Here is a 21,836-nt window from a genome sequence, read left to right on the forward strand (position 1 = left end):
CTGAAATCAATTCTTAAACTGCATTTAAAGAAAAAAAATCAAAAATAAAAATCTGAAGCTAAAATAGGTTTTATTCTAGAAATCTATTGTGATTGAAATACACTAATAAACTACAGAAAAATCCATATTAGATTCTCAGTTATAAAAAGGCATCTATTCAAAACATCTCTTGCCAAAATACAAATTTAAGAAATATATTAAGGGGCGCCTGGGTGGCTCAGTCGGTTAAGCGGCCGACTTCAGCTCAGGTCACAATCTCACTGTCCGTGAGTTCGAGCCCCGCGTCAGGCTCTGGGCTGATGGCTCAGAGCCTGGAGCCTGCTTCCAATTCTGTGTCTCCCTCTCTCTCTGCCCCTCCCCCGTTCATGCTCTGTCTCTCTCTGTCTCAAAAATAAATAAACGTTAAAAAAAAAAAATTAAAAAAAAAAAAAAGAAATATATTAAGATTGAAATATATATTATTCAAACCAGAAGTATTCCTAACATGCCAAACATCAAACATTGTGTGTAACACTACAATAATTAAAACAATATGGTGGAAACCCAGGACCAAACGAAGAGCTCAACAGAACTGAAAAATCTTTAAAGGAAAATGTATATTTTGGAATTTAGCAAATAATAGTGGTTGTATTTTATATCAGTGGTTCTGAAGATAATCTATTCATCCAGTTGCTTATTTGGAAAAACAATTAAGTTAAATCTCTACCTCATACCATACACATAAAATTTAGAGGACTTTGAAAACTTAAAACTCCTGGATAAATGGGAAATGCTAGATTATTTAAAACTTTTTAACTATTAAAAACACTGAAGAAAATATTTTTATAATATTGGGGAAGGACAGACTTCCTAAAATGACATTAAACTCGGAAACAATAAAGGAAATGATTTTCTGATAAAACATATGAATTAAAACATGTATATGCCCAAAGTGACTATATGCCAGGTTAAAAGCTAAGTATCAGAGTAAAATAATAATTATAATCTATAGAAACAAAGATAACTACATATAACATATAAAATGAGCTCTCACAAATGAAGAAATACAAAGAACCAAATGGAAAACAGGCAAAGGTAAGCAATAAATAGAAAAATAAATTAATGGAAAAGGTTCAACCTTCCTAGTAATCCACAAAATTAAAATTTAAACAACAATGAAATATTTTACCCATCACGATCCCAAAACTTTTAGAGATTATTAATATCCAGGGTGGATTACACTATCAGTACATATAACACAGAAAGCCTTTATCCAAAAAAAAAAAAAAAAAAAAAAAAAAAAAAAAAATTGGCTTACACATACAAAACACACACACATTAGTATATATATGAGAAAAAAACTGAGGCCTATAAACCAATTTCCAAAACCTGCTCACTTTCTGCATTATGTACATTGCATTTAATTGTTTATAATATACTGATTACTTGTTATCAGAAAAATTAAAATGATACACTTTCAATGACATCACAATAGAAATTATAGATAATCCTATCACTCACTTGTGGTCCTTGAAAATGTCCACCAGAAAATTTTGGTTAATAGCTGGAAATATCTTAAAAAGCTGCTTCTCCTTTAGTTTAGTGGCACAATCTTTTTCAAACATAAGTGCCTCCCTTTTCTAAAACAAACAAAAAAGACAAAAATCATCCTTCAGATGGAATTTATAACACTAATCATGCTGATCCAAAAGCATGGTTATTTTGTTGCAAAAAGATTAATCATTTAAAAGCAATCACAGACTTTCTTCACTGATTAAAGACTGAAATTAGTAATATAAGTATTCTTGCACTATTTATTTATATCCCATTTTTTGCAAAGTATTTGAAGCTGTTCTTTGATATACACACACAATCACACAAGTACATATACGTGTGCAAGTGTATATAAATATATACATACTCTCACATAACATACCCAGCATATTCAGACATATTATATAAAACAGATGAAGATATATGTACACATATATAAACAGGATATAAATAAATGAAGAAGTCAGAGAGTAAAGTAAGAATATAGGATAAAGCTAGCAAATAAAATTAGTATATAAATGCATGCCATAAAATCCTGTACAATTGCTAAAGATGGGCCACAAATTCAGTTCTGAGCTTCTTAGTGGCCAAAGCAAAGGGGGAAACAAAGATTCTCAGTGTCCATAAAATAAAAACAAACCAGTTGCTCAGGAGAAGTACAGCTTTTTCTGGTACTGAGACCTGAGAGAAATTTCTCCCATGGGTCCTCATAAAAGGGACACTGTGTGATGCTGTGAACAACGTCCTCAAAAACATATTCTCCTCAATGGGCAGAAACTACAATGTACAAATAAGTTGCAAATTCAGGTTGACAGAAAATCTTAAAATTCACAATTTTAAAAATTTTCACAAACATATTTACTCCAAAATAACTGTATGAGACCTGTCACTAATTGTTGTTTTCTCACAAGTTATAATTGGATCCATTTAAATTGCCAAACTAAGGAACTTTCTTAAAAATGTGCTTTTTAAATTCTAACCTAGGAATATGGTAAACATTCTTAAAGTGATTTCTAACTCTGAGACAATTTGTTGACGTTGTGATGTAGGTACAGAATATTTTTGTTTGCTAGCAAGATGCTAATATCTGAAAAATAACTTCCTATAAAATTTCAAAGGTGACTCTGAAAATATAAAAATTGTAATAATCTAGGACAACCTTAACATATTTAGGTCATTTATAACACCAAACAACAATAAAAGAGGATTCACAACAGGTGACAATCTGACCAGTAAAAGGGACTGGTAAAGCTGAACACATCACACATCACAAGAGTAACGGAAACAAGCCACCTCAAGAATTAAAAATATTTCATGTTTTATTTAAGATACAGATTATAATCTGAATTTACTAAAAAATTCAGTGATCAGATTTACTAGCACCCTACCAGGTCACAGAGTAAACTACAAATTCTAAGGTCTCATCAATGAACTGAAAACTCATGACCTTATTCTACTCATATATTATGCCTAATGTTTATTTTATATTCTTTGCTTAAAAAAATACAAAGTGTATTTCTGCTTTGGAGATGAAGAGTGAAAAGAAAGCATTAAGTAAGAAATTCTCTTACTGAGGCTCTACCTAAGGAGAAGTATCCTTGGGACCAAATAAGTTCAGCTTCTATTTACCCAACCCATAGAAAGATAAGCAAAATTCACTGATAGAAAAAAGAAAAATGCATTAAGTTGGGAAGTGAAGGTACTCATTTGTTCACTATTACACTGAGAAATTAATTAAAAGACAGATTAGAACCATAGTTTCAGCATTAAAAATGTAGTTTCAGGTAAAGGTGTCACACTATTTGGGCATAAGTTATAAGATTTCCTTATTTTTAAGAAAATACATTTCTCCAATTTATTACATATATAAATGAAGAGGATATTTGAAAGAACATTACAAGACGTTACCAAAGAGACTGCTTCTTGGACTATGTAAACATGCAACAATGGTAACATATTTCCAATTTAATTCACAAAATAACTGGGAAAAATAAATACGAAGGTAGAAGAATCCCATCATTCTTCCTATGCCCCAATTCTATGTATTTCAGTCAAATATAAAGGTGCTCCTTTTGAAGAGTCGAATGAGTAAGAAAGTAAGTAAAATGTTTTAGATACATCTAAGAATTATTTCTTTACTTTGAGAACTGGACTAAATAACCTCTAAGTTCTTTTCCTTTTTGATTTTGAAATTTTCTAATACTAATTTTCAGAATTCCAAAAAAGGCTGAGAAGAAATGCAAAAGAAACCAAATTCACTTATGGCCTCGTAAAATCTGATATGCTGAATAAGGAACAAAAATAAAATTCAAAATAAAGTTTCTGTTTGAACTTGTTTGACTGAAAGTTAGAAAAAGAAGAGTATTCAATTTCTTAATTCAAATTCATAAGTTTCTAAAATGACTCTCTAAAAAATTTTGTTTTGAAGTTGGGATAGTTCTTTAATAGCAAGACAAACATTTCTTTTTACTGATTTATGAATAAAATTATCTTTAAATGAAAGATTTCTTTCATGTTTTTCTAAAATTAAAGAATTATAGAAGTAAATACTAAAAGCCAAAAAAATGCAGCTTAATCACCTGCAAAATTAAATCTAAAATAACAGTTTCATACAGACAGGCTTTTTTTTTTTTTTTTTTTTTTTTTATAGAATATCAACTAATCTCCCAAAGGCAAAAACCTCCAGCTTCAAACTTCAAAACAATTTTCAATTTTAACATTAACTTCAATCAGGTTAAATACAGATTCCAGACTAGAAAATTCAGAATTAAATGAAAATCACAAAGTAAACATACAATCAACCTAGAGTCAGAGACAAAGGCTTAATGGTTAAGGCTTAATACTAACTCATACCAAATCATGTTTTTCCTGTAAGGCAATTTCTTCTGACATTATTTCTCTGAGTGACACTTTTTTAGTTTGAGTGTTCCAATGATCCAATAAGGGTAGCATTTCAGGTGCTGCTAAAGTCTTCAGTAATTTTTTGCCTGTTCTCTGAGATGACTTTTGTTCAGGATTATCAAGACCAATACTCCCAACCAGGGAAGGATCTACAAAAGCAGTATAAATAGTGTCAGACCCTCAACAATAAATATACAAATTAAGCATTACTCATTCTGTTACAACTACCTCAGAAAGACCAAAGAAACATGATTTTTTATTTCTAGCTTATATAACGTAACTCTGAGGTTTCAAAATAGATAGTCACATAATTGCAAACGAGACATATGTATAAATGTAGAAACGTTTCAAATGAGCAAGGATGTGGGTATCATTGTAAATCAACTCAATAGTTTCTACTTTTTCTAATATTTATTTTGAGAGAGAGAGAGAGAGTGACAGAGAGAGAGAGAGAGAGAGCACAAGAGCGAGTGTGTGCAGGCTGGGGGAGAGGGGCAGAGAGAGAGAGGAGAAAGAATCCCAAGCAGGCTCCGTGCTGTCAGCATGGAGCCCGACAAAGGGCTCAATCCCAAGAACCGGGAGATCATGATCTGAGCTGAAATCAAGATCAAACCAACTGAGCTACCCAAGTGCCCCTCCCCAACTCCTTTTTTTTTTTTTTTTTTTATCACATCAACACAGAAAAAATGACACACACATACATTGGTAAACAAAGGGAGTTGTAGCCCGGTGATAGTGACCAGCTAGAGTAGCTCTGGTCAGCTCTGCTCAGCCACTCCAAGGACTGAAAGGACCAATATTCTGGCAAACCTGCAACCCACTAGAGGCACACAACAAATAAATACTGAACAAATGATATATTCAACACAAGGAAGAAACTGAACATTCTAAGAAGTTCACAATAACAAGATTTAATGTATAATATTTCAGCATCTCTAAGGGTAGCAGCATATTTTATACATTCCTTTGCTTTCCCAGAGAATAAAGAAACAGCAGATACTGCCATCCACATAAACTCTGATACCCTTCCAGTACCTCTAGCTCTCAAATAGCTTTAGCTCTTGAAGCTACAACTAAAGAACACCCAAAGAATCTTCAACCTGGAGTCCTAGTGTGAGGCGTATAAAAGAGGCATCTGAAGGAAACGTGCACAAAAGGAGGCCCGTTAACAGGTCCGCCACCCTGCACTAATCACTGACAACACTACCTAAGAAGTTGTCTGGAATCAAATATTGTCAATTTGGCAGATGTTACAAAAGCAGGCTGACTTTTGTGCTCTAATAATATTACCATCAGTAAAAATTTTGAATAACCAAGTAACAACTGAATGATGCTCTCAATCAAACACATGAACATGTTAGTGCTCTTGAACCAGAACAAAATCTTAAACAGGCAATACCCTGACTATACGTATTAGAGCACACCACAGGTGGTCCACTGCACTCATGAAAGTTAATTACAGGTGCTTTTTAGTTCTTCTAGCTTTATTTTATTTCAATATTAAATGTTAAATATTTTAAAAGAACTTTAATTTCAAATCAAAATTCTTGGGTAACACATTTTGTGGAAGTATATTTAATAAGGCATTAAAATTCGTACACATACACCAAGTTTCAACATCATGACAAGAACATTAGAAGTAAAAATATGTGTTTTACCTCGCATAAACTTGCCAGAGGATACTTCTTCTTGTCTTTGTCGCTCCTAAACACAAATGCAGGACAGGGGATTGGCAAAGGAGGGTGCATTATAAAATAAGATTATATTATTTTTCTCTAGAAATCACTTCTCCTTGTAAAACTATCAATTGTCCTTGCCAAATCTAAGTAAAACAATAAAATTAGATATGATTATGAAGTAGGACTATATTAATATATTTTTGCCACTTACAGAGCTCTTAGGCTGGTTTTGTTTTGTTTTGTTTTTTAGCAGTTTTTGAAATTTAATCAATCAGTGCTACAAGTCTTTAGAGTAAAAACTATTTATGACTTTTTCTCTTAAAAAAAGTCAACAATCATATTGAGCTCCATCATTAGTTATATAATTTGGCCCATCTGGAAATAACCAAAAATACTAGAAAGAGGAAAAATATCAGTAACCTATTTACTGATAAAAATTCATTCTCTCTCAAAGTCAAAATTCAATAGAAAATCTTTCATACAACAGATTCTATTAAGAGCAAAGTGAACACAAAAGGAGCTCTTTATAAAAAGAAGCCTACCAACCATTACAGATTCTTTCCATTTCTCATGAATCACTTTAGCCAGATTCAGATCTATATGAACCACACAATCCTCAACTGTTAGAGACCCTTGTGAGGAGGGAAAAAAGAAAAGAAAATATGATCATTACTCATTATACATTTTGAGAAAACATACTCAACCACCTTATTCATCATAAAACTAATTCATATTATTACTAACCTGTATTTCTAGTTCTAAAGCTCCTAGAATAATTTTTTTATGTGCTATGTCACTGTTTTCACACTTCTTGGTGGGTGCAATTATACAATGCTTCATATATTTAAGTTATTCCTGTCCATCAGTTTACCTGAATATATTTAAGATATTCATTTCCATTAGTCAAGACTTTTCAAGAAGTGTGTTCTAAGAAATTAGTCTTGCCTTAAGTATATCTGGAGTAGCACCACAGATTCAAAAAGGTTCAACTGTGCAAATAAGTATGAGGTAAATACCCAGAAAACTTTCAACATATGCATGGGATGAACACAAACTCCATATAAATACTCTCTATTTCTTTAAATTACATTTTTTTGAAATACTCTATAAACAAATGTGTCAAAAATAAGGTATATTTCAGTTAACATAGAACATAATTTCCAAATGGAGATAGAACCCTGAATCTGTTTCTATTCACACAAAGATACATATTTAGGTAATCTTTTTCTTTACCTGAATCAATACCAACAGGGCCAAATAATTCATTGAGCTGAAAAGCCAGCTCAGGAGGTAATGCCAATTCCAAACAGTCTATGGTCAGAGATTTGGCCATCATTGGCATGGGATTCAACATCTCCGTTTTATCTTCTTCACTAACTCCAGCTGACAAAGTACTCTCAGCCATTAGAATTTTTTCCATTTCCTGTTCATCTTCATTCATAAATTCTTCAGTGTTTGGAAATTTCACATAAGTCTTAGGAAGATTTTCATTTTTCTTTATTTCAAACGAGTCAGTAAAATCAACTTCTTCATTTAACTCCAGATTTGAAGTGCTCGATACAGAGTTTAAAACATCAGACAAATTCAAAGAAGAATGTATACTGTCTCCAATCTCTGTGACTTCTAGGTTCTTCTCCATGTCCCTCACATCTTTAGCAGTAGTAGCTTTTAGAGTCCCTGGAAAAGGCTGCTTAATGTTATATAAACCTGGAAGTTCTGCCTGACTACCAGGAAGTACTTCATTAGTATTCTTTAGATCTGTAGTGGCATTAGGAAATAAATCTGTTATGAATCCTGGTTTTTCAGTAGTGATAGCTCTTATTTCTGCCTGCTCTGAGTCTCCCTTTTCTGAATCACAGGTAGACTGCACATTAGTGTTACTGACGACAGTGCCATGGCCAAATTCTGGCACAGAAGAAATAGAATCCTCCAAGGTTCCTCTTTGGCTAATAATTTCCTTCAAATTTAATCCCAGAGAAAACGGCCCAATTTGTGCTTCGTCGTATGATTTTTGGATATTCTCAAATTCAGTATCCTCACATAATTTAGTTTCAGAGTCCAACAAAAGGCTTGTAGCCCAAATAATATCTCTGTTACACCTCTCATATAAGTCTTTTAGGGCTTCTAATGAAACGGACCCAAAGAGTTTACAAAGAATGTTAAGATTTTCAGATTCATCAGCACTGGTGAGCTCACTTTCTTCAACATATGTGCTTTTATCATACATTACCCTGTATGGAATTGTTTCCTGAATGTCTAATTTTGTGTTAATATTGAAAGCTTTTGGTTTAAATCCATCTAATCGTCCGGTTAATACTCTCACAGAATCTGAAAGACTAATTTTATTCTTTTCTATTTTCCATAAGAGAGCAAAATCCTGTGGTTCAGTCTGGGTACACATGTCTTCTTCTATTCCAGGGACTTTCTTAAGTTTTCCGTCTGGAAATTCTGCTAAAGTTTGTGGTCCTACTACTCCAGGAATAGTTGGCCCACTATTGGTAAAAGTAAGAGACAATGTGTTTTGTCTATGAATCTTTTTACTTGGACAAGTTTTATTCTCACAGGCCATTTCACTGGATAGCGATTCAGAACTTCCTAGAGTAGAACTGGAACTACCCAGTGTTTTTAGTTCTTCAGGGCTTGTGCCCCAACAGGCCTCATGTGCTGTGTAGAAGGCTGTTTCATTCAAACTGTCATTAGTTCCAAATTCTAGGTTGGGTTCCTTTAAGCTGTCTTTTGGCATTCTTGATCTGTGCTCTCTCTGAGCTAAAGAATCAGATGAAGGCCAGTCACCCACAATGCTGAATGATTGTTTTTCAGTATTTTTATACAGATCAAACTGAGAGTGACTGAAAGATTCTGAAGCATCATCATACTGTGATTTCTTGTCCTCCTCTGTACTTTCAGGTGGAGATTCTCGCTGCTGGATGTGATCAATATTCACAGATAGACTATTATCTAATACTTTGCGTGTCTGAGGACGATTATACTTTTTGTCACTTTGTACAGATGAAGTTTTTTCAGTTTTTCGGTTCCTTTTTGTCCTCTGACCAATAGTCTTATCAACTGGCCAATCACCAACAAAATTTGATAGCTCATGTCTTGGGAACTTTTCCAAAGTTGATTTGCTTTTTGGTTTTCCAAAGGCTTTTTTCTTTACCATGGCTCTTTCTTCCAATATTTCACCAGGTGAAGATTTTTCATTTTGAAATGGTATAGTATTTGAAAGATCATAGTCTTGATTATTTTCACCATAGCAAATACTTGGTGACACTCTCTCTACAAAACTATCAGCATCAGTTTTACTATATTCTTTTTCAGAAGCCATTTCTACTTGCTCTTCTTTCTCACTTTTTTCTGTTGCTTGTCCTTTGCTTTCAGAATCAGAAAAATACATGTCTGAAACTTCCTGAATGAAAGCACTCTGAATGTTAGGATTCATACCACTTATTTCTCTTCTTCCTTTGTTTAAATCTGCATTAGACAGATATGTAACATTCTCAGGTAATATAGTTTCTTTGGTCCCTTCAAGTTTCTTCACTTCAGTTAACTCTAGATGCTTCAAAGATGAGGATAAAACATTTTCTTCTTTTTCAGAGGTAATATCTTCATTGTCTCTTGGGCTGTAAGATTTTTTTTACAGTATTATAAGGAAGTCTCTTAATGTTGCTATTAACATTATGATTTAAATTAAAAAAGCATTTCACCGAAAGACAAGACACTTAACATTTCTTCTAAAACTTCTATAAATAAACTACATTAATTAAAATTATAAAAGCTAATCGTGATCTTTTCCTAGTACATTATGAACACATCCTTTCATTGTAACCCTAACACCTAACACAATGCTTGGCATATAGGAAGCACTCAAACTTTTTTCGAATAAAAAACATGAGATTTTCAGTTAAGGTGTTCATATGCATTAAATATTAAAGGTTCTAAATTTGTTCCCAGAAGAGGACACCTGGCTTCTCTCAGAACCATTTAAGCTTAATATGTGTGAAACTAGGTCTGCCTCTATTAACATCTGTCATTTGCTACAGAGGAAAATACTTAAGCTTCATTTACAAAGTCACGAAGAGTCAACATGATTTGCACAACTAAGAGAAATGAGAGAAAGGGAGGAGAGCTGTCATTTGAAATGTCACCTGCTAAATTTTTTAAAACCATCCTCAATGTTAATTTCAGACTCAACAGCACTTTTGCCTAATCATTACACTTTCAACTTCAATACTTTTTCCTTAGTCAATTTATCAACTCATCTTCCTTTCTTTCTTTATTCCAGGAGCTCTCAAAGTCCCACCTCTCTCATGAAGCTTCCTAAGTGAAATCACATCTAACACTGAGTTTTCTACATGCCAGATGCTATTCTAAGTCCCTTTTAAGTATTAATTCATAATCCTTATGAAATTCTTATGAACAAAGTGTTATGATTGCCATTTTAGAAATGAAGAGCTGAAGTATAGAGAGATTCTATAATTTGTCAAAGATTACAAAGCCTTGGAATTTGAAGCCAGGAAACAACAGCTCAGGAGCCATGCTCTAAACCACTTTGCAACACTGCTCCTCAATAAAAGAGCATTTATGAATTTTCTCTTCCCATCTCCTTTTTTTATAGAGATTCACCAGCCCTTATCATCAACAAGTATGGGCGATTTAGACTTCTATCTATATTTAAGGTTATTCTTTAACTCACCTACTTATTCAATTGTTCATATGTCCTAAATGTTTAACAGATTCAGTACCATGCTAGATTGCAAACTTTCAAAAGGCTATGACTTGTATTACTTATTCAAAGCATTTCATTAATAATCAATTTTTATAATACTAACTTGAAAGAGTATTTTCACTAATACCTAAAGAAACACAAAATAATGACAGGTGATAACCAATAAATATTGGAATAGTGGGAAGTTACACAAAGAAAGCAGGAGTATTCACAGTATAAACATGGACCCACAAAACCCTGAGGACCCACAAAACCTTGGGACCCACAAAATCCCATGTCATTGCTTACATAAATTTACTTCTCTTGCTAACCATATACATCTTGTTTCAGGTAAGACAATGATCTAAACTCAACAAATAACAAACATCTATTTTTATTTTTAAAGTTATTTGGCAGTGATTTCACAAGCTACAAAATTATTTTTTAAATTATATTTCAAATTGAATTTTTGTACACAGGGACTTTAACCTACCTAGTACTTCTGTCCTCACAAGAATATGCACACAACTCAATACGTTCAATTTTCTCTGGAACTGAAGAACTCATGATTATTGGCACTGAAACAAAACGCTGATAGTGTTCCAACATTCTTGTTATTTTTTCTTTGCTTACCCCATGAATATTACGCCTAAAAATTCCAGGGCAGAAAAGGGTAGAAGAAATATTGGTAATTAAAGTTTAAAAAAAATGGAACACATAACACCAAGAAAAACAATGATATATTTTTCATTTTTTTTTAACGTATACAAAATAATGCTCTATTTCTAATATGTAAAAATATCTAAGCTGGTTTGTCATGACACAATATACACAGACTCTAATTTTCATCTTATTCAACATGTCTTAAATAACCATTTTTTAAATCATTCCATATAATCTTTTCCAAACATCTTTTATCAACTTGGAAAATAACAACAGATCCTAATAACTTTAAAAGAAGCTATTCTCAAGCTCTGCAAAAAAAAACTTCATAAGAGTATGACCATTACTTCCAGACTTTAATTATTAACTAGTAAGTAAAAAAAATTCTACTAGTCTTCCACTTAGGCCACTATGGCAGACTAGATGTCCAAAGGGCCCTCCTGTTACAATAAAAGTGAATCCCAAGTCAATTTAAGCAAATGTATATACATTTTAAGTTCAAGAAAAGAAAAAAATTCCTTGTATCTTAAGTCTCTGGATATCCAAATATGAAATTTGTTGTATTTGTGCTTTCACTCATGGTAGCTTATTTCTTTATTTTTGTTTATGAACTCATATTCCGTTGAAACTAATACTAAAGGATCCTTAGGCCTTAAACTGGGGGTGCTTTTCTTCATACAACGTCTGGATTTGCATCTGCCAGGAGGCCAGATGGTATGCTTTAGTCTCTCAAGGATCTTAATCTTCATGAAAACATCTCAGTTGCAACACTGCTATCTTGGGTTGGATCCAAGGCTCAGTGTCTGGATCCCAGGGCTAAAATTAGTATTTGCCATGTTGGCAAATCTGGGTTTCATATTTACCTACCTCAATCTTGTCTGGTTTCAGATCACAGAGAAGCAAAGAGATAGAAAATATGAAAGAGAAGTTAAGAGACATAGACATAGAGGATAGAACAAAAAGGCAGTATACATCTAATCCAAGTCCCAGAAAGAGAGTACATGGGACAGAAGCAATTTAAAGAAAAATGGCTGAGAATTTTCCAGAACTGATCAAAGACACAAATACCCTGATCTCTGAAGCCCAACAAATCCCAAACAAGATAAATAAGGAATCCACTAGAAACATGGTGCTGAAGCTGTCATTCACCAAAGGTAAAGAGATGATGTTGAAAGTAACCAGAAATTAAAGAAAGAAAGAAAGAAAGAAAGAAAGAAAGAAAGAAAGAAAGAAAGAAAGAAAAAAAGAAAGAAAGAAAAAAAAAAAACTAGTTACTGACAAAGAAACCAAGTATTAGAATCACAGCTGACTTAACAGTAATGGAAGGCAAAAGAGAATTAAACGTTATCTTCAATAACAGAAACTGTCAATCTAGAATCTATACACCCAGTGAAAGTATCTCTCAAGAATGAAGGCAATAAAAGAATTTTCAGATTAAAAAAAAAAATGAGTTTGACATGAAACAGAACTATACTGTAAAGAAATTCCTAAAAGATGAATGTCAGACAGAAGGAAATTCCCAGGTGAAAGATCTATGATGCAAGAAAAATTAAGGACAAAGCAATAACCGTATGAGTGAAAACACACATTGTCTGTACACTGTACAATCATAGCACGTAAGTTGGAAGGCAGGTAAGTATCAGTTAAAATGTTTGAAAATATTTTTATTTTTGAGAAGGCTAAGAAAATGGTTTAACCTTAAATTTAAAGTTTGCATGATAAAAGTTTTAATGTCACCATTAAAAGAATAAAAATAGTGTATATAATTTCCAAATTAATAAAGAACAAATAAATAAGAAATTTGCATTCAGTGAAAAAAAATCCAAAATAAGGCATAATAAGAGGGAAAGAAGTCAAATATATAATTTTCTGCGATAGGAGAAAAACAATCACAGGAAAGGTGAGATAAAGAGAAAGTGCAGAGTGAGACAGTAAGAAGCAAGACCAATTATATGAATAACCAAAATAACTATAAAAGAACTAAGGTTAGCAACAAAAAGCCAAAGATGGACAGAGGTTTTCTGAAAACCTAATTATACTAGTTATAAGAGATATGCCTAAATGTAAAGACACTGAAAAGTTCAAAAGTAAAAGTATGGAAAAAGAAATAACACCCAAATCCTAAAAGGAAGCTGGTGTAGTTCTATTAATATTAGACAAATTAGACTTTATAACTAAAATTAACATTAAGGATAAAAGAAAATCACTTGACAAGGATAAATGGTTCAATTAGACAGATATAAAAATTTTAAGCTTCTAAGCACTTTAAAAAATATCCTCAGAATAAAGTGAAAATAGGCAGAATTATATAAGAAGAAATGAATATACTCAACATAACAGAGAGAGAGTTCACCACACCCTCTCATGCAGATTTCCTCATTCCTCCCTTAAACATTAATCCATCAAGCAAATTTTTTTAAAAAGATGTGAGCAACAGAATAGGCATGATTTAATAATATATTAGCATACTATAACATACTATATATAACAAAGCATATATTTTTATCAAGCAAACAGGAAACATTTATAAAACACTGACAATATACTAGGTCACAAAATGTATCTTTTATACTGTCAGAGAATTAGTAATCACACAAATCGTACAATCTTACCTACTACAGTTAAACTGAAAATGAATTTTTAAAAAAAGATGAATTTAAAAATAACCTTTTCAGAAATTTTAAAACATAGTTCTAAATAACCCAAGGGTTAAAAAGTAAAATTAATCAAAATGCAAATAAGGGGGTAAATGATAAAAAGAAAGTATTCTATATTAAAATTCTAGGAGCATTAAACATAGTACCTAGGGAAATTCATAGCATCAAATGCTCATATAAAATAACCTAAACTTTCAAGTGAAATCTTATAAAAATAACAGAATAAACAAAATAGATTTTTTAAAAAAGCAAACGAAGTAGAATAAAAGAGAAGCAGAAGTGAATTGAACATAAAACAAACTTATAATAGAAAGATTAAGCAAGCAAAGTGATGTTTATTTGAAAAGGCTAATAAAAAATCTGATCTCTGGTGAGAATAATCAAGAAAAAAGAAGACACACATAAATACATTCAGATTAAAAAGAGGAACGTAAGTATGGATGCAGCAGAAATGTAAAGGTAAGAGAATACTATAATTATTTTAATAAAGTCTAAATAAATTTTAAAACTTTGGTGTAATGACAAATTCTAACTGAACCTTCTTACAAAGAAATCACCAGATCCAGACAGTTTCATAAGTAAATTCTATCAAACTTTCAAACTCACATAAACTCAGAAAAGAGAAACAGAAGAAACACCTTCTAATTAATTTTATCAACCCAAAACCATGATATCAAAACCAGGCAAAGAAAGGGCAAGGAAGAAAAAATTACTGGTCACTCATTTATACAGATGCAAAAATCCTTAACAAAATATTAGAAAACCAAATCTAGTAATGTATCAAAAGCATATAAAAAGGAATGGAAGTACTGATACATGTTACAATAGGGATAAAACCTGGAAACATTATGCTAAGTGAAAGATGTCAGACACAAAAGGCCACGTATTGTATGATTCCATTTATGGGCAATGTCCAGTACAGGCAAATCCACAGAGACAGAAAAGCAAATTAACATTTGCCAAAGGAAAGGGAGAATTGGGAGTGACTAATAGCAGGTACAGGGTTTCTTTGTGAGGTGATGGAAATGTTCACTAATCAGAGAGTGGTGATGGTTGCACAACATTATGAATACAGTAAAATTAGGTTACCCTTTAGTTAGTATTAAAATTAGTTAAAATTACCAAGAAGAAAATACCCTGACCAAACTCCAGTTATGCCTATCTCTAAGGGAATACAGAGCACAAAGCAAAACACATGATGTATCCATGTCATAGGGTAACATTTTTATTCAAGTCAAACAATCACATAAAAAAGCATAAGTTTTGGGAGACGGGCAAGGAGTGGGGAGGGTAGTGCAATAGTTGGATAGTTTGACATCTGCTACCTTTTCCACCTATACCTCCCTCACTTCCTTTCAGTATTCTAAGTCACCAGGCAGCTACAATGATTTACTCCTCCCATAGCACAAGGTTCAGGTATGCCAATCCCCAGGGTCTATTCTAATTTCAAATATTGACATTATATTATTAATAAGCAATAAAGTACTGACTATATAAGACAATTGTAATTTTTCTGTTAATTAACTCAGTATTAGGAATAAGGTACAAACTCTTCAAAAACTGAAAAAGAAAGTCTATAGGAAATACAAAATTTGTTACAAAAGCTGCAATCCAATCTATTTTGTTTCATTGATTATTTATAGAGAGAAAAAATCTAGATGGACTTTCTATCACTGCCATAAAATTAAAAACGTGTTAGATGGTCTCTACATTTTACCTTGCAAGTTCCTTTGGTTTGAACTTCCACCATGTGTCCGGTTCCCGGAAAAGAACTTTATATTTATGTTTTTGAGACTATGTACAAAAAAGACAAATGTATTTAAAAATAATTACTTCCATGAAATTAAAGGAATTGTTTCCAAATTCATAGCATATTAACTGAAAGAACCTAAAGATTATCTAATTGTGACGGGTTTGTTAAATCGGCAAAATGCACAATCTCATTGACCCAGCAATTAACTTCCAGAAATTTATGCTACTAATAATTATATGACTGCAAATACACACACACACACACACACACACACACACACCCCTAAGATATCCAGTTCATTATTATTTGTAATAGCAAAAGGAGACAACACAGTGACTATTAATGTGCAACTGACTAAATAAATGAAGGTACAACCATACAATGAAAATACTTACAGAAATTTTGAAAGTTCTATATGTGTTAAAAAGAAAAGGCCCCAATATAAACTGTTAAGAAAGATACAGAATTTTCACTTGGGTAAAAAAGAATTAATCACACATTTTTACACAATATAGAAAACTTCTGGAAAGATTCTAAAAAATACTATTAAAAACATCTACCTCAAAGGAGTAGGACTTTTTGGCACTCTTTTTTATAATTTGAATATTTATCATACATGCATTACTTTTATAATTTTGAAGCTATTTCAAATAATAGCTCATTCAATTTTCAAAACTCTAATAGGACTATTATCTAAAAGCTATGCCCTACACTTCTGCACTAGATCCAATCTCCTCTCTCCACCTCAAGAATAACCAAGTTCAGCAATTCTCCCCTCTGAGTTATCATCAATTTTTCCCTCCATCTTGAATCAATCTTATCACATTCAATTATTTCTCCCATCTTACTCTTAATCCCCTTTCCCCTGCCAGCTCCCCATTTTCCTGCTTCCCTTTGCAGGAAAATGCCTTCAAAAGAATTACTACACTCTATCTTCAATTCCTCTCATCACTTCTCTTAAACCCACTCCAATTGGCTACTCCACTGAAACTGCCCATCAAGACCACAAATTACCTCCACATTGAAAAATGCTACAGTTAATTCTCAGTCCTCTCCTACTTGACTCTCAGCAGCATTTATCACAGCTCACCACTTCTTTCTCCTGACACTTTGTTCCTGCATACTTGCTTTTCCTCCAGCTCCACTAAAATGTGTCCTCAGTCTTTTTTGCTAGTCCTTCTTTTCCACCCACAACTCTTCCCACAGTGGAATGCTTAGTCCTTGGTCCTCTATTCTTAATCTATACTCACGTCTTTAGTAATATCATCCCATTCCTTGGCTTTGAATATCACCCATATGTTAATGACTCTAATACCTATTTTTAGCTCAGAATTCACTCCTGACCTCTGGACTCGTAGATCCAACTACCTATTCACCAAACTTCACATATTCAAACCTAAACTTTTGAAATCCATTACTCCAAAACTATTCTATCTAAACCCTTCGCCATCATTCTCAGCTCATGGCAACCTCCAACTACACAGGCCAAAAACCAACCCTAATGTCACACTGAATTCACATCCATATCAATCCAACAAGAAATTCAGTTGGTTTTACTTTCAAAAATATATCCAGAATCTAATCACTACTCATCATCACTTTCACTGCCACCATGTGGGTCTAAGCTATATGATCTCTTACATTAATTACAACTACAGCCCTCTAACTAGTCTCTCTGCTTCCATGCTTGCCACTCCAGCCCCAACCCCAAGTCTATTCTCAGCACTGGGCTACAGCAATCCTGTTAACTGTCATGGATCACGTCACTACTCTGCTTAAAACCTGGTTATGGACTGAATGTTTGTGTCCCTTCAAACCTCACTCACCCCATGTGACTATATTTGGAGATAGGGCATTTATGGAAGTAATCAAGATTAAATGAGGATATCAGGGTAAGGCTCTGATCTGATAGGATTAGTATGCATACAAGAAGATACACCAAAGAACTCACTATATACAATAAGAGAACATGCAAGAAGGCAGCCATGTGCAAGCCCAGAAAACAACTCTCACCCAGAGAACTATGCCATATCTTGACCTGGGATTTTTAGCCTCCAGAACTGTGAAAAAAAAAGCAAACAAACTACTTTTGTTGTTTCAGACACCCAATCGTGGTATCTTATTATGACAGCCTGAGCAGATTAACACATCTTCCATGTCACTCATGGTAAAATCTAAAATTCTTATAGTGATCTATGAGCCCTTATATAATCTGCCCTACCATCTCCACAACCACCATTACATCTCTGACCTCACCTCCCACTACTGATCCCCTCCCTCTCAGTTTTATGACAAGATGCCAAAAGTACGCACTGCTATTTTCTGCCATTCTGACAGAAAAGTCCCAAAATCAACCAAGACACCACAGTAGGAAGTGACATAATACCCTGTAATGACTCTATTCACTTCTATCTCCTCACCTCAATACCAAATTTCATACACTTTATTCAGGGCCTGGCAACAGCCCTGGTCTCTAATGACCTAAAGGAGTGTCATATAGCTCTCAGGATCAAATTAATTTTAAATGCATACACACAGAGAGAAAAAAAGAGACTGAATTTAAAGACTTCTTCAACTCCCATATCAATAGGTAAATCTTAATGATGTTACATTACTTGGGATGATTCTGATTTACGTTAAGCTATATGATAACTCACAAGGGAAACTACATATGTATATGTATATACATATATACACAAAACTACATATATACACGCATATATATGTTATATATATATATATATTTAACTACATATATGTACATATAACCACACATATATATATATATATATACACACATATATACGTAGAACAAAGTAATAAGTTTTGCCAGATGCCACTAAGCATACCTGACTGCTCGCTACTTATTCAACTCACTACTTAACTACTTTTGTAAATGACAGTCAAGATAGTATTAGACTGTTATCTCCAATCTACTCCACTCCCCCACAGCTCTCATTATCTTGTTACCAAAAGAAGCAAAAAGGGATCCTCCTTCTCTACAGTAATTCCTATAACTACTTCTTTTTGAAGAAAAAATGAATTTGGCATTCTATGATAAGCAGCAGTCACTTATACTTTTTTAATTTTTTTTTAATGTTTATTTGTTTTTGAGAGAGAGAAAGAGTGCAAGCAGGGGAACGGCAGAGAGAGAAGGAGACACAGAATCCAAAGCAGGCTCCAAGCTCTGAGCTGTCAGCACAGAGCCTGATTCAGGGCTCAAACTGACAAACTGCAAGATCATGACCTGAGCAGAAGTTGGAAGTTAAACCAACTGAGCTACCCCAGCGCCCCTTGTCATTCATACTTCTAAGTAGAGTTGGGAATAGCCAAGGAATCAATAATGGAAAAATAGCTTTATAATTTCAATTATTATATAAGAAAAAAGAGAAAGAAAAATATTATGGAAGTCTGAAGGCTAAATGAAAACCAGTAACTCAGTAATGCAGAGCCTTTTTTATTTTCTACATAGGAAAATGAAGTGTTAAAGAACTTTCTAAGATGATAGCAGGAAGCTAAGGAAAACATATAGAGAAGTAAGGGTAAGGGGGAAAGCATTTCCCATGATAAATACGTTAGACTAGAAATTAGGAATTCCTGAGGCCAGAAAGCAAACTGAATTTTAATTTCCAATGGACTAAAATTGAGTCTTTGTTCCCTCTACTGCCCCTGCACAGAAGTAAAATCTCATTTGCTCTCAAATGACATTAATTTTCTTCAGAAAATGAAGAGTCACACCTTCAAAATAGTACAAGTGCACTAAACACAGCAAAGGAGGCAGAGGCTGGACGTGCTGAGAACACAAAAGAAGCAGCACAACATTCATTAACTGAAGAAACATAAAGTGAGCTTTAAAGTGCCAGACGTGCTAATATTGAGGGAGTAAAATAAAGAATACCCCATAATCACAAAAGCTTCGTTCATTCATCATTTTAAGCCAACAAATACATATTTACTATATGCCAAACCCAGTGCTATATCCTAGAGAGTCAACGATGAATAAAACAGACCTACCTGCAAGAATATATAGATGGCTTAAGAGCCAAATTCGGCCCATTAGCCAGTATTTGTACAGCCTAGGAGCTAAGGATAGTTTTGTTTTGTTTACATTTATTTATTTTTGAGAGACAGAGTGTGAGCAGGGGAGGGGCAGAGAGAGAGAGGGAGACACAGAATCAGAAGCAGGCTCCAGGTTCCAAGCTGTCAGCACAGAGCCCAACGCGGGGCTCAAACCCATGAACTGTGAGATCATGACTGAGCCGAAGTCGGATGCTTAACCGACTGAGCCACCCAGGTGCCCCAATTTTTATATCTTTAAAGGATCATTTGAAAAGAAAAGAAAAAAAAAGAATATACGACAGAGATTGTATGTGGCTCACAAAACCTAAAATATTTACCATCTGGCGCTTTATAGAAAAAAGTTAGCCAACCCAATGACCTACTGATAAGAGCAGTGTGCTTAAGGCTATCACAAAAGTAAGCCAGGATGCCAGGAAAGCAGAAAGAGTACTCTATTCAGCTTTTTAGTAAGTTAATGAATGCTAACTTCCTGAAAAAGGTGACATCAAAGCTTGGGGAAAAAAAAAAAGTATATGGCAAATTTGGAGAACTGAAAATAGTTGAATTTATAAAATTCTGAATTTATCCGAAGAGCAAACTTTCAAAAGAAATTTAAGGACTAACAAAGGACCACCAACTTTGATTCTGCCAAGTAATAGCAATAAGGAAAAAAGATTTTGTGTGTATACACACGTGCGCGCACACACACACACACACACACACACACACACCTAAATTATAATTATGCATATGCACACAAACATAAAATTATAATTTAATACCACTACCTTTTCATAAAAGATATCAAAAACAAAAACTATCTCAGAGTTTAAAAACTGAATCTCAGAATTTGAAAACTGAATAAATTCAGTTTTACGCAAAAATGATTCCTATTTTTCTCATTTTGCTTAAGTACACAGAAAGCTCAGTTATAGACAGTCCAAGGGCTGTTTGCTTGAGATTCACTTGTGTAATTAACATCCCCCAATAATTTCAAACTTACTACTACTGACTTATGATAATTTATGATACAAACCAAAGAAACATATGGCTTCATTTCCCATGCCTGTAGGTTTGTATTGTCTATTATTATAGGAGACACCTTCTTCTCAAATGCTTCTTTTGCTGAAAAACACAAACAGAAAATGAAAAATCACTTTTTATAACAGTATTAAGTATTCTCTTGAAATTCTGAAATCTGACCTCGTTTTCATAATTTGAAAATCATGGATATGTGCTAATTTTACTCACAACTCAACTTCTAAATATCACTTTTGAGTATATAAAAATTAAAGTACAGATAAGTGTTGGATAATAAATACTAAAGTTATAATCAGAATATTTTTTAAAAAACTGACCTAAGTTTTATGTGTGTTACATATATAAACAGCATATATGGGGAAAAAGCTATCCTTAATATCATCCTAAAAGCAACACTGTATCTTGGATAAGATTCTAGAAGGAATAAGAACTTTAGTAGAAAAACTAATATCAAAATAAAGCCTAGAGTTTAGTTAACGATAATGTACCTCTGTTGGGGCGCCTGGGTGGCTCAGTTGCGTAAACAACGGACTCTTGATATCAGCTCAGGTTGATCTCAAGGTTTATGAGATCGAGCCCCATGTCAGGCTCTGCACTGCACTGATAGTACAGAGCCTGCTTGGCATTCTCTCTCTCCCTCTCTCTCTGTCCCTCCCCTGCTTGTGTGCTTTCTCTCTCTCTCAAAATAAATACATAAACATTTAAAAGTAATAACAATAATAATAATAATAATGTACCATTGTTAATCTCTTAGTCTTGACAAAGGTACCATGGTTATATAAAATGTTAACAGAAGAGGGAAATGGGGGAGGAGTATACAGAAACTCTATACTGCCTTTGCA

General features: G+C 33.4%; 1 protein-coding gene across 15 annotated transcripts in view; it reads right to left on the reverse strand.

Moving 5' to 3' along the window:
• The window catches only part of N4BP2 (NEDD4 binding protein 2), a 156,279-nt gene that overhangs the window by 96,355 nt on the left and 38,088 nt on the right, over positions 1–21,836 (reverse strand). For 14 of the 15 annotated variants that reach the window (XR_009259624.1, XR_009259625.1, XM_058722790.1 and 11 more), the window contains 8 exons: positions 20,990–21,078; positions 15,859–15,935; positions 11,315–11,470; positions 7,347–9,736; positions 6,660–6,745; positions 6,093–6,138; positions 4,387–4,583; positions 1,501–1,619 (listed from right to left, as the gene is read on the reverse strand). Coding sequence is in view for 13 of the 15 variants with exons in the window: in XM_058722790.1 (XP_058578773.1) it covers positions 1,501–1,619; positions 4,387–4,583; positions 6,093–6,138; positions 6,660–6,745; positions 7,347–9,736; positions 11,315–11,470; positions 15,859–15,935; positions 20,990–21,078 (3,160 nt within the window). In the remaining 2 variants the exon portion in view is untranslated. Of the gene's footprint in view, positions 1–1,500; positions 1,620–2,173; positions 2,311–4,386; positions 4,584–6,092; positions 6,139–6,659; positions 6,746–7,346; positions 9,737–11,314; positions 11,471–15,858; positions 15,936–20,989; positions 21,079–21,836 lie in introns of those variants that run through there. The other variant, XM_058722795.1, reaches the window with a different exon arrangement.

Source organism: Neofelis nebulosa, chromosome 3 (assembly GCF_028018385.1).
Source record: "Neofelis nebulosa isolate mNeoNeb1 chromosome 3, mNeoNeb1.pri, whole genome shotgun sequence".
NCBI classification, from domain to species: domain Eukaryota; kingdom Metazoa; phylum Chordata; class Mammalia; order Carnivora; family Felidae; genus Neofelis; species Neofelis nebulosa.